The sequence below is a fragment of the Pezoporus occidentalis genome, unplaced genomic scaffold, assembly GCF_034315485.1.
Source record: "Pezoporus occidentalis ecotype Australia unplaced genomic scaffold, CSIRO_AGI_Poc_V1 ctg223, whole genome shotgun sequence".
Lineage (NCBI taxonomy): Eukaryota > Metazoa > Chordata > Aves > Psittaciformes > Psittacidae > Pezoporus > Pezoporus occidentalis.
In genome coordinates, this window is record NW_026914106.1 from 1,152,355 (window position 1) to 1,165,849 (window position 13,495).

The window sequence follows — 13,495 nt, forward strand, 5'->3', positions numbered from 1 at the left end:
CTGTGCCGTAGGGAGTTACTCAAACAAGATCGTGCTGGAATTAGTTTCAGAAGATGCTGACAGTTAGTTACTCTTGTGTTTTATTTGACACGTTTTAGTTCCTATAGTATGTTATTGTATCTTAACTAGTATACTACTAGATAATGTTACAGGTGTCACTTACCTCCTCTACTGCTCTGGGGGGCAAGAGAATTAAAATGCACAATAACAGTGACTTTTACAGGGTTGTGAGTTACAAGATCACATACAGGACTGGGTTTTGAATTGCTTGATCAGATTTCCTGCCTCTGCTAGGCTTGGATTTAGGCAATTTCTACTGTTTAAGTTTATCAATAGCTAATTTTCTTACTTTAAGTGCTTTCTAAAAGTGCACAGTGCTGGCACTTCTGTTTGTGCCAGCATTTTGCAGTATCTTTGATATCTTTGTCAAGTATGAATCAGGATGTAGGGTCTATCAGCAATAAATAATTTTTATCTTCTGAGGGTTTAAGTTGTAAAGAGGCAGTTTCTTGGGTAGAACAAAGGCTGCCACTGTTTACATTGATGTAAGCCTTTTAGGTGTCTTATCCAAGCATTGGAAAGCTTGTTTTGTGGGAAATAAACTGTTTCTGCTATGTATTTCTGTGACTTTTTTCTAAGTGTACTTTTGTAGTGGTCGCTGCTGCCTCATTACACAGCGTAAGATGTTCTGTGGGATTTTTTACCCCCTTCTTTAGAATGAACTAATCTTGTTTGGGTTTTGGAGCTCAGGATTAGGAATCGTAGGGCCAGCTGAAGGAGAATTAATGGTTTTGTTCCCTGATAATGAAAGCTGTCAGGAGCAAATACTACAGCACTTGGTCTGCTTCTCCCAAACTGCATGCTTGTGTTGGTGAGCTCTAAATGGGTGCCAAGGTGCCCAGGCAGGAATGTTTTCTCTACCGAGGTGCTATCTTGTTTGCTTTGGGTCTTACAGCAAAACAAACCATAGCAGTTTCATTAATGCTGGCCAGCAAGAAACAAGATCATTGTTTTCCTACCACAATTGTGCAGAGCTTTCTACAGATGCTTTTACAAAACCAGTTAATATTTGCAAGTGACTGGTTTGTAAACACTCTGATAAAGTGAAACCACTGTAACAGGTTTCACAGCACTGAGCACGCTTCTGAGGTACGCACATAAACCATTCAACTTGTTTCCAAACGTTCCTGGTGTTTATGCTCAGGGTATTATAGGCAGATAAGACTAATCAGCTGCTGCTTCTGGTAGGGACATCTCTGCTGTGTTTGGCTCTAAGCTGGCAAGTTGTGGTGCTACGTGGTGTAGCAATCCTCAATGACATGCTGGAGAGGGAGTGATTTCAGCTGTAACGTTCTGTGAGGTGGCTTTTCTGTACCTGGCCGTGGTGGTTCTGGTCTGCTTTAACATCTGTGAAAGGTCTGAAATAAATGATGAGTACTGCTTGAAAGACTTCAAGAAAAGGAGTGGAAGATGGAAAGAGACAGTCACAAGTAACAGAGGCCAGCTGGAAACAGGAAACAAATTCCTGGAAAAAGGCATTGTGAAAACTAGAAATGTTCTGCATTTGACCCAAGTCTTGGCATATAGAAATGTTCTTTACAGTGTTCTGGAATAAGAAGCTCTTGGACTGTATCTGCTCCAGCAGAGAGTGTTGAGCACGTTTCCTGCTTTTCTTTCCATATCTGGAAGAAAGGTTAGCTCTTCTTGCTTGCTGCCAGTTGTCTTGGTTCACTATTTTTTGTAGTGGTGCTCTAAACATGGGAACAGAATTGTTCTACAAAAGAGAATTCAGCTGTTTATCTGGATGTCACCTGTGTGCAGTGGGGATGTTGGTGCATGGGGAAGAGGCAAAAAAACCCAAACACACACCAGGTGTTTTACCACAAAGCAGGACGTGATGGTTCTGGCAGTTTTGTACCCCTTGTGAAAGGCTGAATGTCAAAGGTCTTGTTAAAGACAGGATTTCTCTCTTCCATGGAGGTTTAGATGGATGGATGCGACAACAGCAAAGTCAAGCCTGTGGTATGGTGCTCTTTATTGGGCTATTTCCAAAGGTTGGTAAGTGTGATTTAGAGCACACTAAACACTTGGGTGAGAATAGGAGGAAATCACCATTCCAGAGAAAGTCTGATCTTCAGGTAGCTTTGAAACCTTTTTCAGTGAAGTAAATGAAGGAATCAATAGCTTTAAAGAAGTTTATGTTATGGTTGCACCTGAGTAAATGACATTCTTGCCCTTAGAGCAGAGGTTTAATAACATGAAGTGGTTTATGAGTGTTTACTGTTGTTTTCTCTTTTAAAGCTTCCACCCCTCTCGCAGTGTGTGGAAGGACATTGAAATGTAATTGTAGACCTGTCAAAACAGCCCTCAGTGGACTGGTGACACCCCTGGAAGATGGAGATAGCTGCTGCATGAGTTTATTAGGAAAACAATTGTTTCTCTTGGCTTGTGGATTCTCTTTACAATATGGGAAAATCCTTAGTCCCAAATCCAGGAAGACTGTATAAATGAGCTGAGAGAAGTTAACTTCCATACGGCTGTACAGATGTAATGATAGCAATTAGCATGTATGTAACAGGAGAGGGGATGGGAGGAGGAGGAGGAAGGAATAAGTAGACTTAAAATTGTGAAAGCTTGAATAACCATTTAAAAAATTCTGTTCTTCATAAAAGCACATGAATATTCATGGTGAAGTGGGTGATGAACCTTTGGAACATATGTGCTCTGTTGAAATACTTCAGCTCCGATGGACGTTTTGGGTACAGCACTGGATGACAGCTTAAGGAAGCTCGACTCCTGTTGATCAGGGGTGGCAGCAGGTACAGCATTGTATGTACAAAGATGCTTCAGTGCTTTTTCTTCTCATTTCAGGTTTGCTTCCTGATTTCATAACTGACAGAGCTGAGACGGTGAAACCTGACTGTTGCAGGGTGCAAGGGGTGAACCTGCTCAAGCAGGTAGGGACACAACAGAAAATAACACCTTCAGAAGTGCCTGTTTTGGGATTTGGAATATGCCTTCTTACATCCCTTCTATCCTGGCCATACAGCAGCTGTATCAGCTGAATTCTTTTTTCATTGTTAATGTTGCTGTGTAAAAAAGACTTAAACAGGTTAGAATTATAGAATCATAGAATAGTTAGGGTTGGAAAGGACCTTAAGATCATCTAGTTCCAACCCCCCTGCCATTTCTTCTGAAGAAGAAACTCATCTTCACATCTTAGAATGTTTTTGGCTTCTCTTTCCAAATAGCTGGTAAATATAAAGATAAAATAGATCAATTTTGTGAAATAATGTGGGATTCCTGGAAGAAGTGATCATAAAAATTCTCCATAACTATTCTGAATACTGAATTTCTGAAGCAGTGGTAGCTGTGGAAGTGTCCAGCAGTAAGAGACTCTTGACAGTGACTTCTTTTCATTGCTGTGGAGCAGAGTTGAGTTCTGTTGGGAGACTTCAAACAGGTAAAACATTAACTTTCCTGGCAGTGTTTCATGAGAAAAGTTTGTCCTCTGGGCACAGTCCCTTCTGGTGGCTTCCTAGGAGCATTTGCTCTTCTGTCATTTTCACCTTTGAGGGGTCTGATGGATTGCCATGAGGATTTAGAAACAGAGAAGGCAAACTTTGCTGCTTGAAATTGCCTCCAAATTTTGGGAAACACTTCCTGTGAGGGGCTTCCAGGCTGCTGGTTCTCCATTTCATACCCCCTTGTTTGTCAGCAGGGCTTGCAAGAATGGGGTCGCAGGATTAACCTGGATTAAGAGTATTCTTGTAAAACAGAACATTAGTAACTTCTGTCATGGCATGGAGTAAGTTTAGGTTGTAGATGAATAATTCATTGTATTGGCAAGTTGGGAACTTTCTGCATGGGCCTTATTGCTAAGGTAGTAATAATTCAAACTACACATTGACAGGAATATCCTGAGAGACATCTGTGTTAATTTTCATTCTAGTTCTTTTAAGGAGTAGAAGTAGATCTGCAGAAATCCACCCACAAAGGTTACTGTTAAGCATCAAAGAGGGTTGGCTTTGGCTGTTGTCTCCAATTGTTAGATGACTTTTGTTGCTTACAGTTAGCAGTATGGGTCCTGTTTGGATAAGATCCTTAGAAACCAGGACGTTATTGCTTTTTCTCTGTAGATGTTAAAGATTCGCAACAGTTTTGTGATGACAAAAGTCTTTTAGTTCTGGAATAGAACTCATTCTCTACTGTATTGCCACCTCTGTAAGAGTCTTCCCTCTCTGAATGGCACCACTTGTAGCATGGCAAAAAAAGTTCTTTTAAAGCAGCTCAAGAACTTCCAGAATGAAGTAGCTTCTATAAATGCTGGTAAAACAATATGCGGAGCTGCTCAGCTTGTGTTGCCTGCTTTACTTCACAAGAATGAGGTTTGAAGAGTTTGTATGCCTTTGGGATGAGGGTGGGAAATCTTTGATTTCCAGAAGGGGGGATAGCAGCAGTGTGGCAGGGTTCTCCTGTGAGAAGTCAAATTCACTTCAGTTACTGATTGCTGTCAAAGACTTTCACAGCTCAAGCAAATCCTCTGCCTTTATTTTCCATAATCTGTGGAAGAAGGACTCAAAGCAGTTGAATCATAGAATCGTTAAGGTTGGAAAGGACCTCAGGATCATCTAGAGATGTTTCCCAGTTTGAGTCTTGCTGTTCAGTGCATTGGCAATGCACTTTGAGCAGACTAACCAACTGATTAGATTGACTCTTTGCTCCACTGACCAGCTTCAGTGGTTTCAAATCCGGCTTGTAGTAAGTGCAACTGCTTTTAAATCTGTGTCATAGGAGTGCATTTAGCAAACTAATTTGGAATACAAATTGTTTCTTCAGTCTTGGTGTGTGTTGAATTACGAGGTATGTTACACAGTCTAGTTTTATGGCAGATAAACAAGCTGTCAAGTGTCTGGTTTCTAGTAGGGTAGTGCTTTAGCAGCACTTTTAAACTTGACACACTTAGGATCAGTGCTGGTATTTTGGGATTTGAGGCTGCGCTGCTTGGGAAGATCTACTGGACAGTTTGGAAGTGGCGCTTCAGAAAAGACAAACCCTAAGAGCCCCCATTCTGAAAACTCCTGGCAGTGTTTCCAGGAGTCCTGGATCAGGCAGCAGGGATCACCAGTGTCCTTCCTAAGGTAGAGGCGGAATCGGTGTCATGGGAAGGCAGTTGTGTAGCTGTAGGCAGGAAGGAAATATGACTTCTAGCAGAGGAGACTGCTAACCACAAGTCACTGTAGCACTGTGAATGCTTCTGCTGCAGTCCCCGCTCAGGAGCAGACACATTGTACTTTCTAGAGTTTCAAAAAGCAGCATCCTCCCCTGTGAGCTCTGTGGGGCTGGATGCAGTTGTGATCCAGGGGCACAGCATCATGGTGGGTGGAAAGATCTAAATGGGGAGGTGATCACAGCTGCCATTGCTTTCACAGTTTGCTGCATTTAAAATCAGAGTACTCCTTGGGGTGTTTTATAAGACCAGATTCTTTCAGCACAGTTGGGCTTTTTCTGCTTACCAGCTGAGCACGTTTTATCCGAGTCAGTCATTAATTCTTAGAACAACTAGATGTGTATCACAGTGCCTTTGCAACTGCAGTGTTGACACAGGGGAGCTGAAATGACTCCAACGTTGAGTTTGTTTAACCTTTTGAGTGCTGATAGAGCATAGCAACTCGGTTTCTATTCTAGTAGGAGTTACCTCAGCTGGTAGGAATGAATCAGCTTTAAAAATATTGACAAAGATAAACTCTTCCATGGCAAGAGAGCTTTTGGCACACGTCACACATTCCAAACTCGTGTTTGGCCAGTAAGTGCTGTGGATCAAAGTAAAATACAAAGACTTCAACAGCCCACAGCAAGTGATACTTTAAAGTCTTTTTTGGGGCCTTCTCAGGATTTACTGAGACTTGTTGCCACTTTTGCACTGCTCAGTCAGCTCTGAGAATGTGATTTTTCTTGGACAAATGAGTTATTTCAGAAGAGATGCAACAGAGGGGAGCTGTGGTGAAAGCTCTAATCATATTAGTCTAGTAAGGTATTTCAAGCAGTACAGAGTTCAGTGTCAATAAAGGTAACTTACAGATGATAATATGTTGAAGTGTAGTTTGTTCTTGAATTCCAGGGTTCTCAGTAGAGAGCTGTCCTGAAATTACACCGTTTATGGGATATACTTATAATATCTTTACAGAATATAGTGCTTTTTTCCTCCCCCTGGTTTTAATGTATCCATAATATTGACTCAGAGAGGCAGTTCAGATCTTTTCATCCATCCTTTCCCTGGAAAAGGACCATGCATTTGATTTTCATCCCTGGTGCAATTTATTTTTTCCTAATAGAACAACTATTAGGACACATATTTTTTCCCCTGCATACTTTCTAGTGTGGAATATATTAAACTACTTCAGTTGGATTGATACAGCACCTTTAGGACAGTGAAAGGGAAGAACAGGAACATGTAACATGGTCTTTAGAATAAAAGCCAGCTTCCTGTTTCTGTTCCTGAAAGTGCCCTGGCAGTAGCTGGAATATTTGCTCACCATATATGTAATTTGGCTTTGGAGAGTGACTCAAAGTGAAGACGTTGCAAGTCAGGCCACTGGAATGTGCTTAAAATGGATGCAGCAGCAGCAGAACTTGATGGGTTTCTCTACCTCAATGTCTCTATTTTAATCAGTAGTTGGAAAAAAAGGGATAAAATAGTCCTAATAGAGTTCCTTTTTCTTTCTGGATTCATTAGTCACTTCTGCTGCAAAGTTTGTTGTAACCTTTATGCAGTGCTGAGTTAATGCAAATCTTGTCTTTGCAAACCTTTACCTAATTCCCAGAGCAGTCTCAAGTTTTCTCCCTCTTGGAGTGTGGGCGATGAGCATTGCAGAGCATTTGTTTCACAGATGCTCAGGTTTTGGCAGTTTGCTGTCAAAATGCCTCTTTGTTCCTTTCATCATTTGAGATGCTTTTTAGCCATTGAAATAAGTAATTGAAGTAACTTCCAGTGCCTGGGCTCTGGACCATCACAGCAACCACAGATTTGCTGTTGAACCTGCACAGATAGAAGCAGAACTGTAAATCTACCAGTACACTGGTGGTTTTTTCCTCTGCCCAAATTACTTGCAGCTATGCAATATTTTACTGAGTTTGAGTGGGAGAAAATGTAATTCCTTGTAGAAATTCCTAAGGAATTCTGTTAAATGCTAAATAAATTGCTTCTGCTACTGTGAATGAAACTTAGGTATTTGTAAAGAGAGCAGATTATCTTCTCAGCCTCATCAGCTACCTCTGGAGCTGCAGAGATCTTGATACCAACTGCTAGTATGGAATACTCGGCAAGCCAGACACGACTCAAACTGCCACTTAGTCCCTTTCCCAACCCACTGCTGAAACATCCCATTTCTAGGAATGAAAGTAGGAAGGAGTCTGGGAACTTAATCTAAGGAGTGGAGTCCCCTTCCTCCTTGCCAAGTCAGGGCCCAAAGCATTTTCCATTTAAGCTGAAGAATTACACTGGAATCAACAGGGATTCCAAAGCTGGAGCATGTTTTGCAGCGTGATCAACCTTTAAATTGTAAGGAATTTTGTTTGTGGCTGGATCCAGTGCTAAAGTAGGTCAGCTATTAACTACAGCTGAGAAGCACTGTAATGGCTGGGTGGAAGAGGCACTACAGCTCTCCCGACCCATCTCCAGCATGCTGGGTTTGCGTCCACAGCCGCTGCTGGATGGGGAAGCTGCAGTAGGAGGTTGTTGCTAGCAGGAAGGGGACGGCTTGTGAAGGTCCCTGTCAGAAGCTGCAGAACTGTGTTACGAATTTCATTCTTTTGGATGCTGACAGGAAAATCTGGCTGAAAGAATAAAGCAGCTTGGATTTCATCAATATTTGTACCAACCTTTGGATGTAAACCCTGTGACACACACAACGCCCTCTTAATAGTCCTCAATATTTTTCTTCCCCTGGAGGTAAGATAATGAAAATCCATTAGGAAGTCTTGCTCATTGATACAAAGTCAGTGTTTACAAGCAAGCAGATCAGGTGGGGTGTAACTGAAACAATTACATGCTCAAACTCCTCCCTGAAACATCTTTTAAGGGTCTCTTTACCTGGACACGTGCCTGAATTCATAATTATAGCTATTCAGAGTCATTTAATGCTGCAGCGTAATCTCTTTGGTGTCTGTGAATACTTGGAAGGACCTCTGAATTATTTTGGCTGCAACAGAACTCCTCCCTGGATGATACACGCTGCTAACTGATCATAGCAACTGCATAAACTCCACAAGCAGACAGGACAAGTACGGCCAGGGTTTAACCTGGGTGTTCAGTGTGAGGCAGACCTGTGCAAACAGGGTTGTATTCCTGAATTTTGGATTATCATTTGTGTTCATGATTCCCTCCTGGAAATTTAGAGAAGACTTTGGGGTTGGGTTTTTAGTTTTTTAACGGTAAGCCTTTGGGTTTCCTCACTGTTATTTAAACCAGCTTTGCTCTCTTGACAGTGATGTGACTGAAATGAAATGGGTTGTCTGCCTAAAGGTGTTCCTGCTTGAGTGAGCAGCGTGGCCTCTGCCTGTTCCTGGGCTTTGCACTAACTTGCTGCTTTCAGCTCTAGCACTTGTACTTGTAATTCCTCTGAGGTGAAAGCCTGTTATCCTTTTGCAGATTTCTTCCTGAAGTACACCTTCTATTCTGAGCCCAGCACCATTCATCTGTTATTTTAGGCAGCCACTTCCAACATCCGTGTTTCCAGTCTTACCCAGCTTCATTTCACTCTGGAGTTGGTCAGGCTGCCAGTGTCCTCTCAAATCTGACTTCATTTTTCACACTTTCCCTTTCTCATTCAGGTACAGCTGACGGGTGCTTGCAAAGATGTCTAAAACTAACAAGTCCAAATCTGGATCCCGCTCTTCCCGTTCGAGGTCAGGATCGAGATCCCGGTCACGATCCTTCTCCAAATCCCGCTCCCGTTCTCGTTCTGTCTCACGGTCAAGGAAGCGCAGACTTAGGTAAGTGCCTGCAGCTCTGGAGCCAAAGGGTGTAACTGCTTTTCCTTTCTGTCCTGTTCAGATGGTTTGTCACTTAATTCTTTTCCAGGGAAAGACTTTAATTAGATTCTAGGACAGATAGCATCCTGTTTCCTGCCAGCCTGTACTGTTTTGAAGTGTTTTCAATGAGCTAGGAGAATGAATTGCCAAGATACTTCTTTTGAGCTCTTAATCTGGTCTCTGTAGCATGTTTTTAGTGAGCAATAACATTTTTCCTGATGTAAATATGAAGAGATACTCTAATGTGCAGTTTAATCAGAAGGTGGTTTGGTTAATATAGTTCGTTTTGTGGGGGGGGGTGTTGTTAAAAGCCTTTTTAGGCTGGTCCCTCAGAGAAGACTTCTGTACTTTGTTTCTCCTCAAAGGTATTAATAGAAGCCTGTGTCAAAACACATGTGGGTTTCTTCCCATGTTCTTCTGCAGTTCTGAACTGCTGTGTGTAACAGGATAGCCTGTTGGGCTTTCCCTATTGCGAAGTAGAGACAATCTCTGAGATCCAGTTGCCTGTGTTAAAAGTATTCATGGCTAATGGTGATGTTTGAAATTGCCAGAACAGGACACAGTGCAGAAAATGCTAGCTTTTTATCCTGGCTTGAGATCATTTTGAGATTTTGCTTTGATCAGATGTTTGCTTTAGTGCTGTGAGAGAGTTTAAGTGCGTGTTTCATAGTCAAAGTAGGCAAGAAGAGTTGGGAAGGTCTGTAGCAAAACATGCTCCTTTGTGGTGTTAAACATCTTTGGCTGTTTTTTTTTTAAGCTGTTAATGTAATTGATCCCAGACTTCGCAGCTATTGCGTGTTTTCCCCCTCTTTCTAAAACTTGATTGAAATGAGTTTTAATGTCCATTTAATATACTGCTGTTATGTGACAGCAGTGATTGTTCTGGATGGATGAAGTAGATAAATTTCACTACAGTTAATTTGGAGAACTCATTAATGTTTGTAATAGTTGTTCTTGCCTCCTGGAATTGCTTCTGGTCAGGCTCATGTCTTCCCTGGATATCAGGATATCTGTGTTTTCTTTTGGCTAAGCATTACGTAGCTGGCAAAGGCATTCCAGTTGGACTGGGTATAATGGTGTTCAGCTGCTCTCTCACTAATCTTTAATTAATAACACATATCATTAGACTGCAAACACATGCAACTGTTAACAGTTAAAGGGTGGTTTAAAATGCAGAGGCTGTAATAAATGTAAAGTTGGAGGGAGAAGGACATGGCAAAACTGAATTAGAGGTGGAGACTTGAGTCAAACCAAGTTCTTGCAAAAGGAAGCTGGAATGCTGGAAGAGACATAGTCATTTGGGAATATCTGCCTAGCTGTGAAGGAACTTTGACAGTTGAAAACAAAGGCACCCTGTGCAAGCGTGATTGTTTCCTCTGTGCTGCTGCTGAGTCCACTTGTGCTTTGTAAATAAGAACCAAAATGGAAGGGGTTAGTACAGACAAGTCACCTTGTATGGCAGTAGGATATCTTCTGAGGTAGGTGTTGTGGTATTTTGGGATGAAAGTCCATTATTACATACTTCAGCATACACCACAAAATGTTTGACTCTTCCTTTGGTAGGTTTGCTGTTTGTTCTAAGTCATATTGCCATGTTGGAGGCTGCCTAATATTTCTTGTTTTCTTTCTGGCTTTATTTTACCTATTGTGAGATTGTGGGTGCTTCACAACCGGAGCTGTGTGCATTGGCTGGGGCTGGCAGAGTGAAATCTCCCTGCTGCAGCCTCTCTAAAATGCTAGAGCAGATTTGGGAAGCTGTGTTCAATGGGTCCCTTGCTGGTAATTGATCACAAATGCAGCAGTTGTCTGAAAATAGGAGTATGTGTGGTAGTAGTGCTTTTGACTGGGGCTCATTACACTTGTGCTTTCCCATCTGCCTCTATGCTTTTCCTTCTTATTGTCGCTCAAGCGAGGAAGTGTCTCAGAGAGGTTGTTTAGCTTGTTTGGTTGTTTCAAGCAGAGGATGAAGCATATGTTAAAATTATCATTAAGCTATTTGCTAGCAATAACTACGGTGTGAACAGACAGCTTCCTGCTAAACTGTAATGTGTATTTGATAGGTGGAAGAAATAAAACACAGAACTGAAGTCCATCTCTGCATGCATTTATGCTCATCTGGTAGGAATTCTAACAGCAGCGTTGTATTCCCTCCCGTTATGGGGGTTTGGGGTGTGAGTGGAGAGGGGGCAGCAGTGAGTTGTGTATTGCCAGTCTGTGGAAGAGCCAGTACACATGTGTTGGAGTATGACCAATGAGACCAAGAAGTGAAAATGGAAAGTGGGAATGGTTTCAGTGAATATTCGTTACTCAAATTCCATTTGGAAAAATGTCTTTCTCTGTTTAACTGTACTAGTCTGGGCACTTCCTCTGTTTTACCAATGCAGATTTGCTAAAATCTCAGGCTTTCAGCAGGTTTGTTTAGCCAACAGCTGTGAAATACTGCAAGGCTGGCATTTAATCCTGAGCTACAGTGGGGCTTTTAAACAGTCCCACAGCTGCAGCTCCAAAACTTGCATGGGAGGGACTACTGGAACGATGAGCCTTTGACGTTTTGCCACTTGACTCTATTCTTACAGGTTTTGGGTTCAGTTTTGTCCTCTGAGTGTTCTCGTTTGGGGCCGAGGTGAGGAGTGGGACGCTGAGCAGTGCCATCTTGCGGCCTCAGCCTGGAAATGAGTGCATCCATCTGCTGTCCCGCTTCTTTGGAGTTCCAGCTTCTGAGCTGGGGCAAGGGCTGCACCTTTTGAACCTTAAAACTATAGAGCAGTGTGCTGTTTGCTGCAGTGCTGCTCCCCTCATGTTGAGATGTCGTGATTTGTATAAATCACCTGGCAAAGAAGTGGCATTTCATCCGGATTATCAGAATTTCAAAAGCACATGAGAACTTGGGACACAAGATGATCTTGGGTCATGTTTCAGTATCATGACATCCACAAAGAAAGAGAGAGGTCTATGGTGAGGTATAACCTTGACGTTGAGCTGTAAAGGGCTGGAAGTTTGCGACATGTCACTTTTTTCCTGAAGCTGGATGGCAGCCATGTTCATCCTAGAAAAGCTAAGCAGTAGTTACCACGGTCTCTGCAGTGATCCTGAATATTTGTTTGCTGGAATCACAGATATGAGGTATTTCCACAGCAGTTCACTGAGGGCAAGGTGTAACACCTCAACTGGACGAGGCCAAACCAAAGAAATCAGTTTTAACACTTGAGAAATGCCATTTTCAGCTACTTTGCTATAAAACTTAAAAAAAAAAAAAAAAAAAGGTTGTGACAGAAGAATAAACTTTAAAGTATTTGTGTAATTTTTTTCTTTTTCTCAGTTCTAGGTCCCGTTCAAGATCGTATTCTCCATCTCATAACAGGGAAAGGAACCATCCAAGAGTCTATCAGAGCCGGGATTTCCGAGGTCATAATAGAGGCTACAGGAGACCATATTACTTTCGAGGCCGAAATCGAGGGTTTTATCCCTGGGGCCAGTATAATCGAGGAGGATATGGGAATTACAGGTCAAACTGGCAAAACTACCGCCAAGCGTACAGCCCTCGTAGAGGGAGGTCGCGCTCTCGTTCCCCCAAGAGAAGGTCTCCTTCGCCCAGGTCTAGAAGTCGTTCTAGGAATTCTGATAAGTCCTCTTCTGATCGGTCGAGGAGGTCTTCCTCTTCCCGGTCTTCCTCAAACCACAGCCGGGTGGAGTCTTCTAAGCGTAAATCTGGAAAGGAGAAGAAGTCATCTTCCAAGGATAACCGGGCATCTCAGCCTGCCGGAGATAATCAAGGAGATGAGGCTAAGGAGCAGCCGTTTTCAGGAGCAGTGGCTCAAGATGTCAAGGCATCTGAGGGATCAAAACCATGGCAGGAGATGGCCACCTATGGTACAAGTTCGGCATCAAGAGCTTCTGTGTCTGAGCTTAGCCCCAGGGAGCGCAGTCCTGCACTAAAAAGCCCTCTCCAGTCAGTTGTGGTGAGGCGGCGTTCTCCTCGGCCGAGTCCATTGCAGAAGTCGAGCCCTCCACTATCCAACCCATCCCAGATGAGCTCTGCTTTACAGAGCAGCAGCAGCAGCACCTCCTTTCAGGCAGGCTCTCATCAGAGTCCCTTTGACCATGGCTCGGCAGGTTTGAGCCCAACAAGGAAGAGTCCTGTGTGTAAAAGTCCAACACCAGTCAGTTCCATTTACAGTACATCTCAGAAGGAGGAAGCCACAGCTCCTGGAGGAGGAGCCTTCTCAAAAAGGCAAGTGACGTGTGTGTTGTGCTGTGATGGTTCTGTGTAGATGCTCTCCAGGAGCACTCCCTGTGCAGGCCCCAGGTGGAATGAGCCCCAGGGTGTGCAGGGTGCCAGCTCTTTGGCCCTGGTATTGTCTGAATTACAGAATGAAATACAGACCTTGCCCTGTGTTGTAGAAAGCTGGAGTTACTTTTGTGTCCTGGATAGTTGCTAAGGTGTTTGTAGGTTGGATCACTT

General features: G+C 42.9%; 2 protein-coding genes across 6 annotated transcripts in view; one reads left to right on the forward strand and one right to left on the reverse strand.

The window, feature by feature from the left end:
* The window catches only part of TRAPPC3 (trafficking protein particle complex subunit 3), an 86,942-nt gene that overhangs the window by 38,412 nt on the left and 35,035 nt on the right, over positions 1-13,495 (reverse strand). The gene's annotated exons all lie outside the window — the stretch shown is intronic.
* THRAP3 (thyroid hormone receptor associated protein 3) overlaps positions 1-13,495 on the forward strand; it is a 29,641-nt gene that overhangs the window by 6,200 nt on the left and 9,946 nt on the right. For all 4 annotated transcript variants that reach the window (XR_009965213.1, XR_009965212.1, XM_062620751.1 and 1 more), the window contains exons 3-5: positions 2,872-2,957; positions 8,833-8,994; positions 12,353-13,264. Coding sequence is in view for 2 of the 4 variants with exons in the window: in XM_062620751.1 (XP_062476735.1) it covers positions 8,858-8,994; positions 12,353-13,264 (1,049 nt within the window). In the remaining 2 variants the exon portion in view is untranslated. The remainder of the gene's footprint in view (positions 1-2,871; positions 2,958-8,832; positions 8,995-12,352; positions 13,265-13,495) is intronic.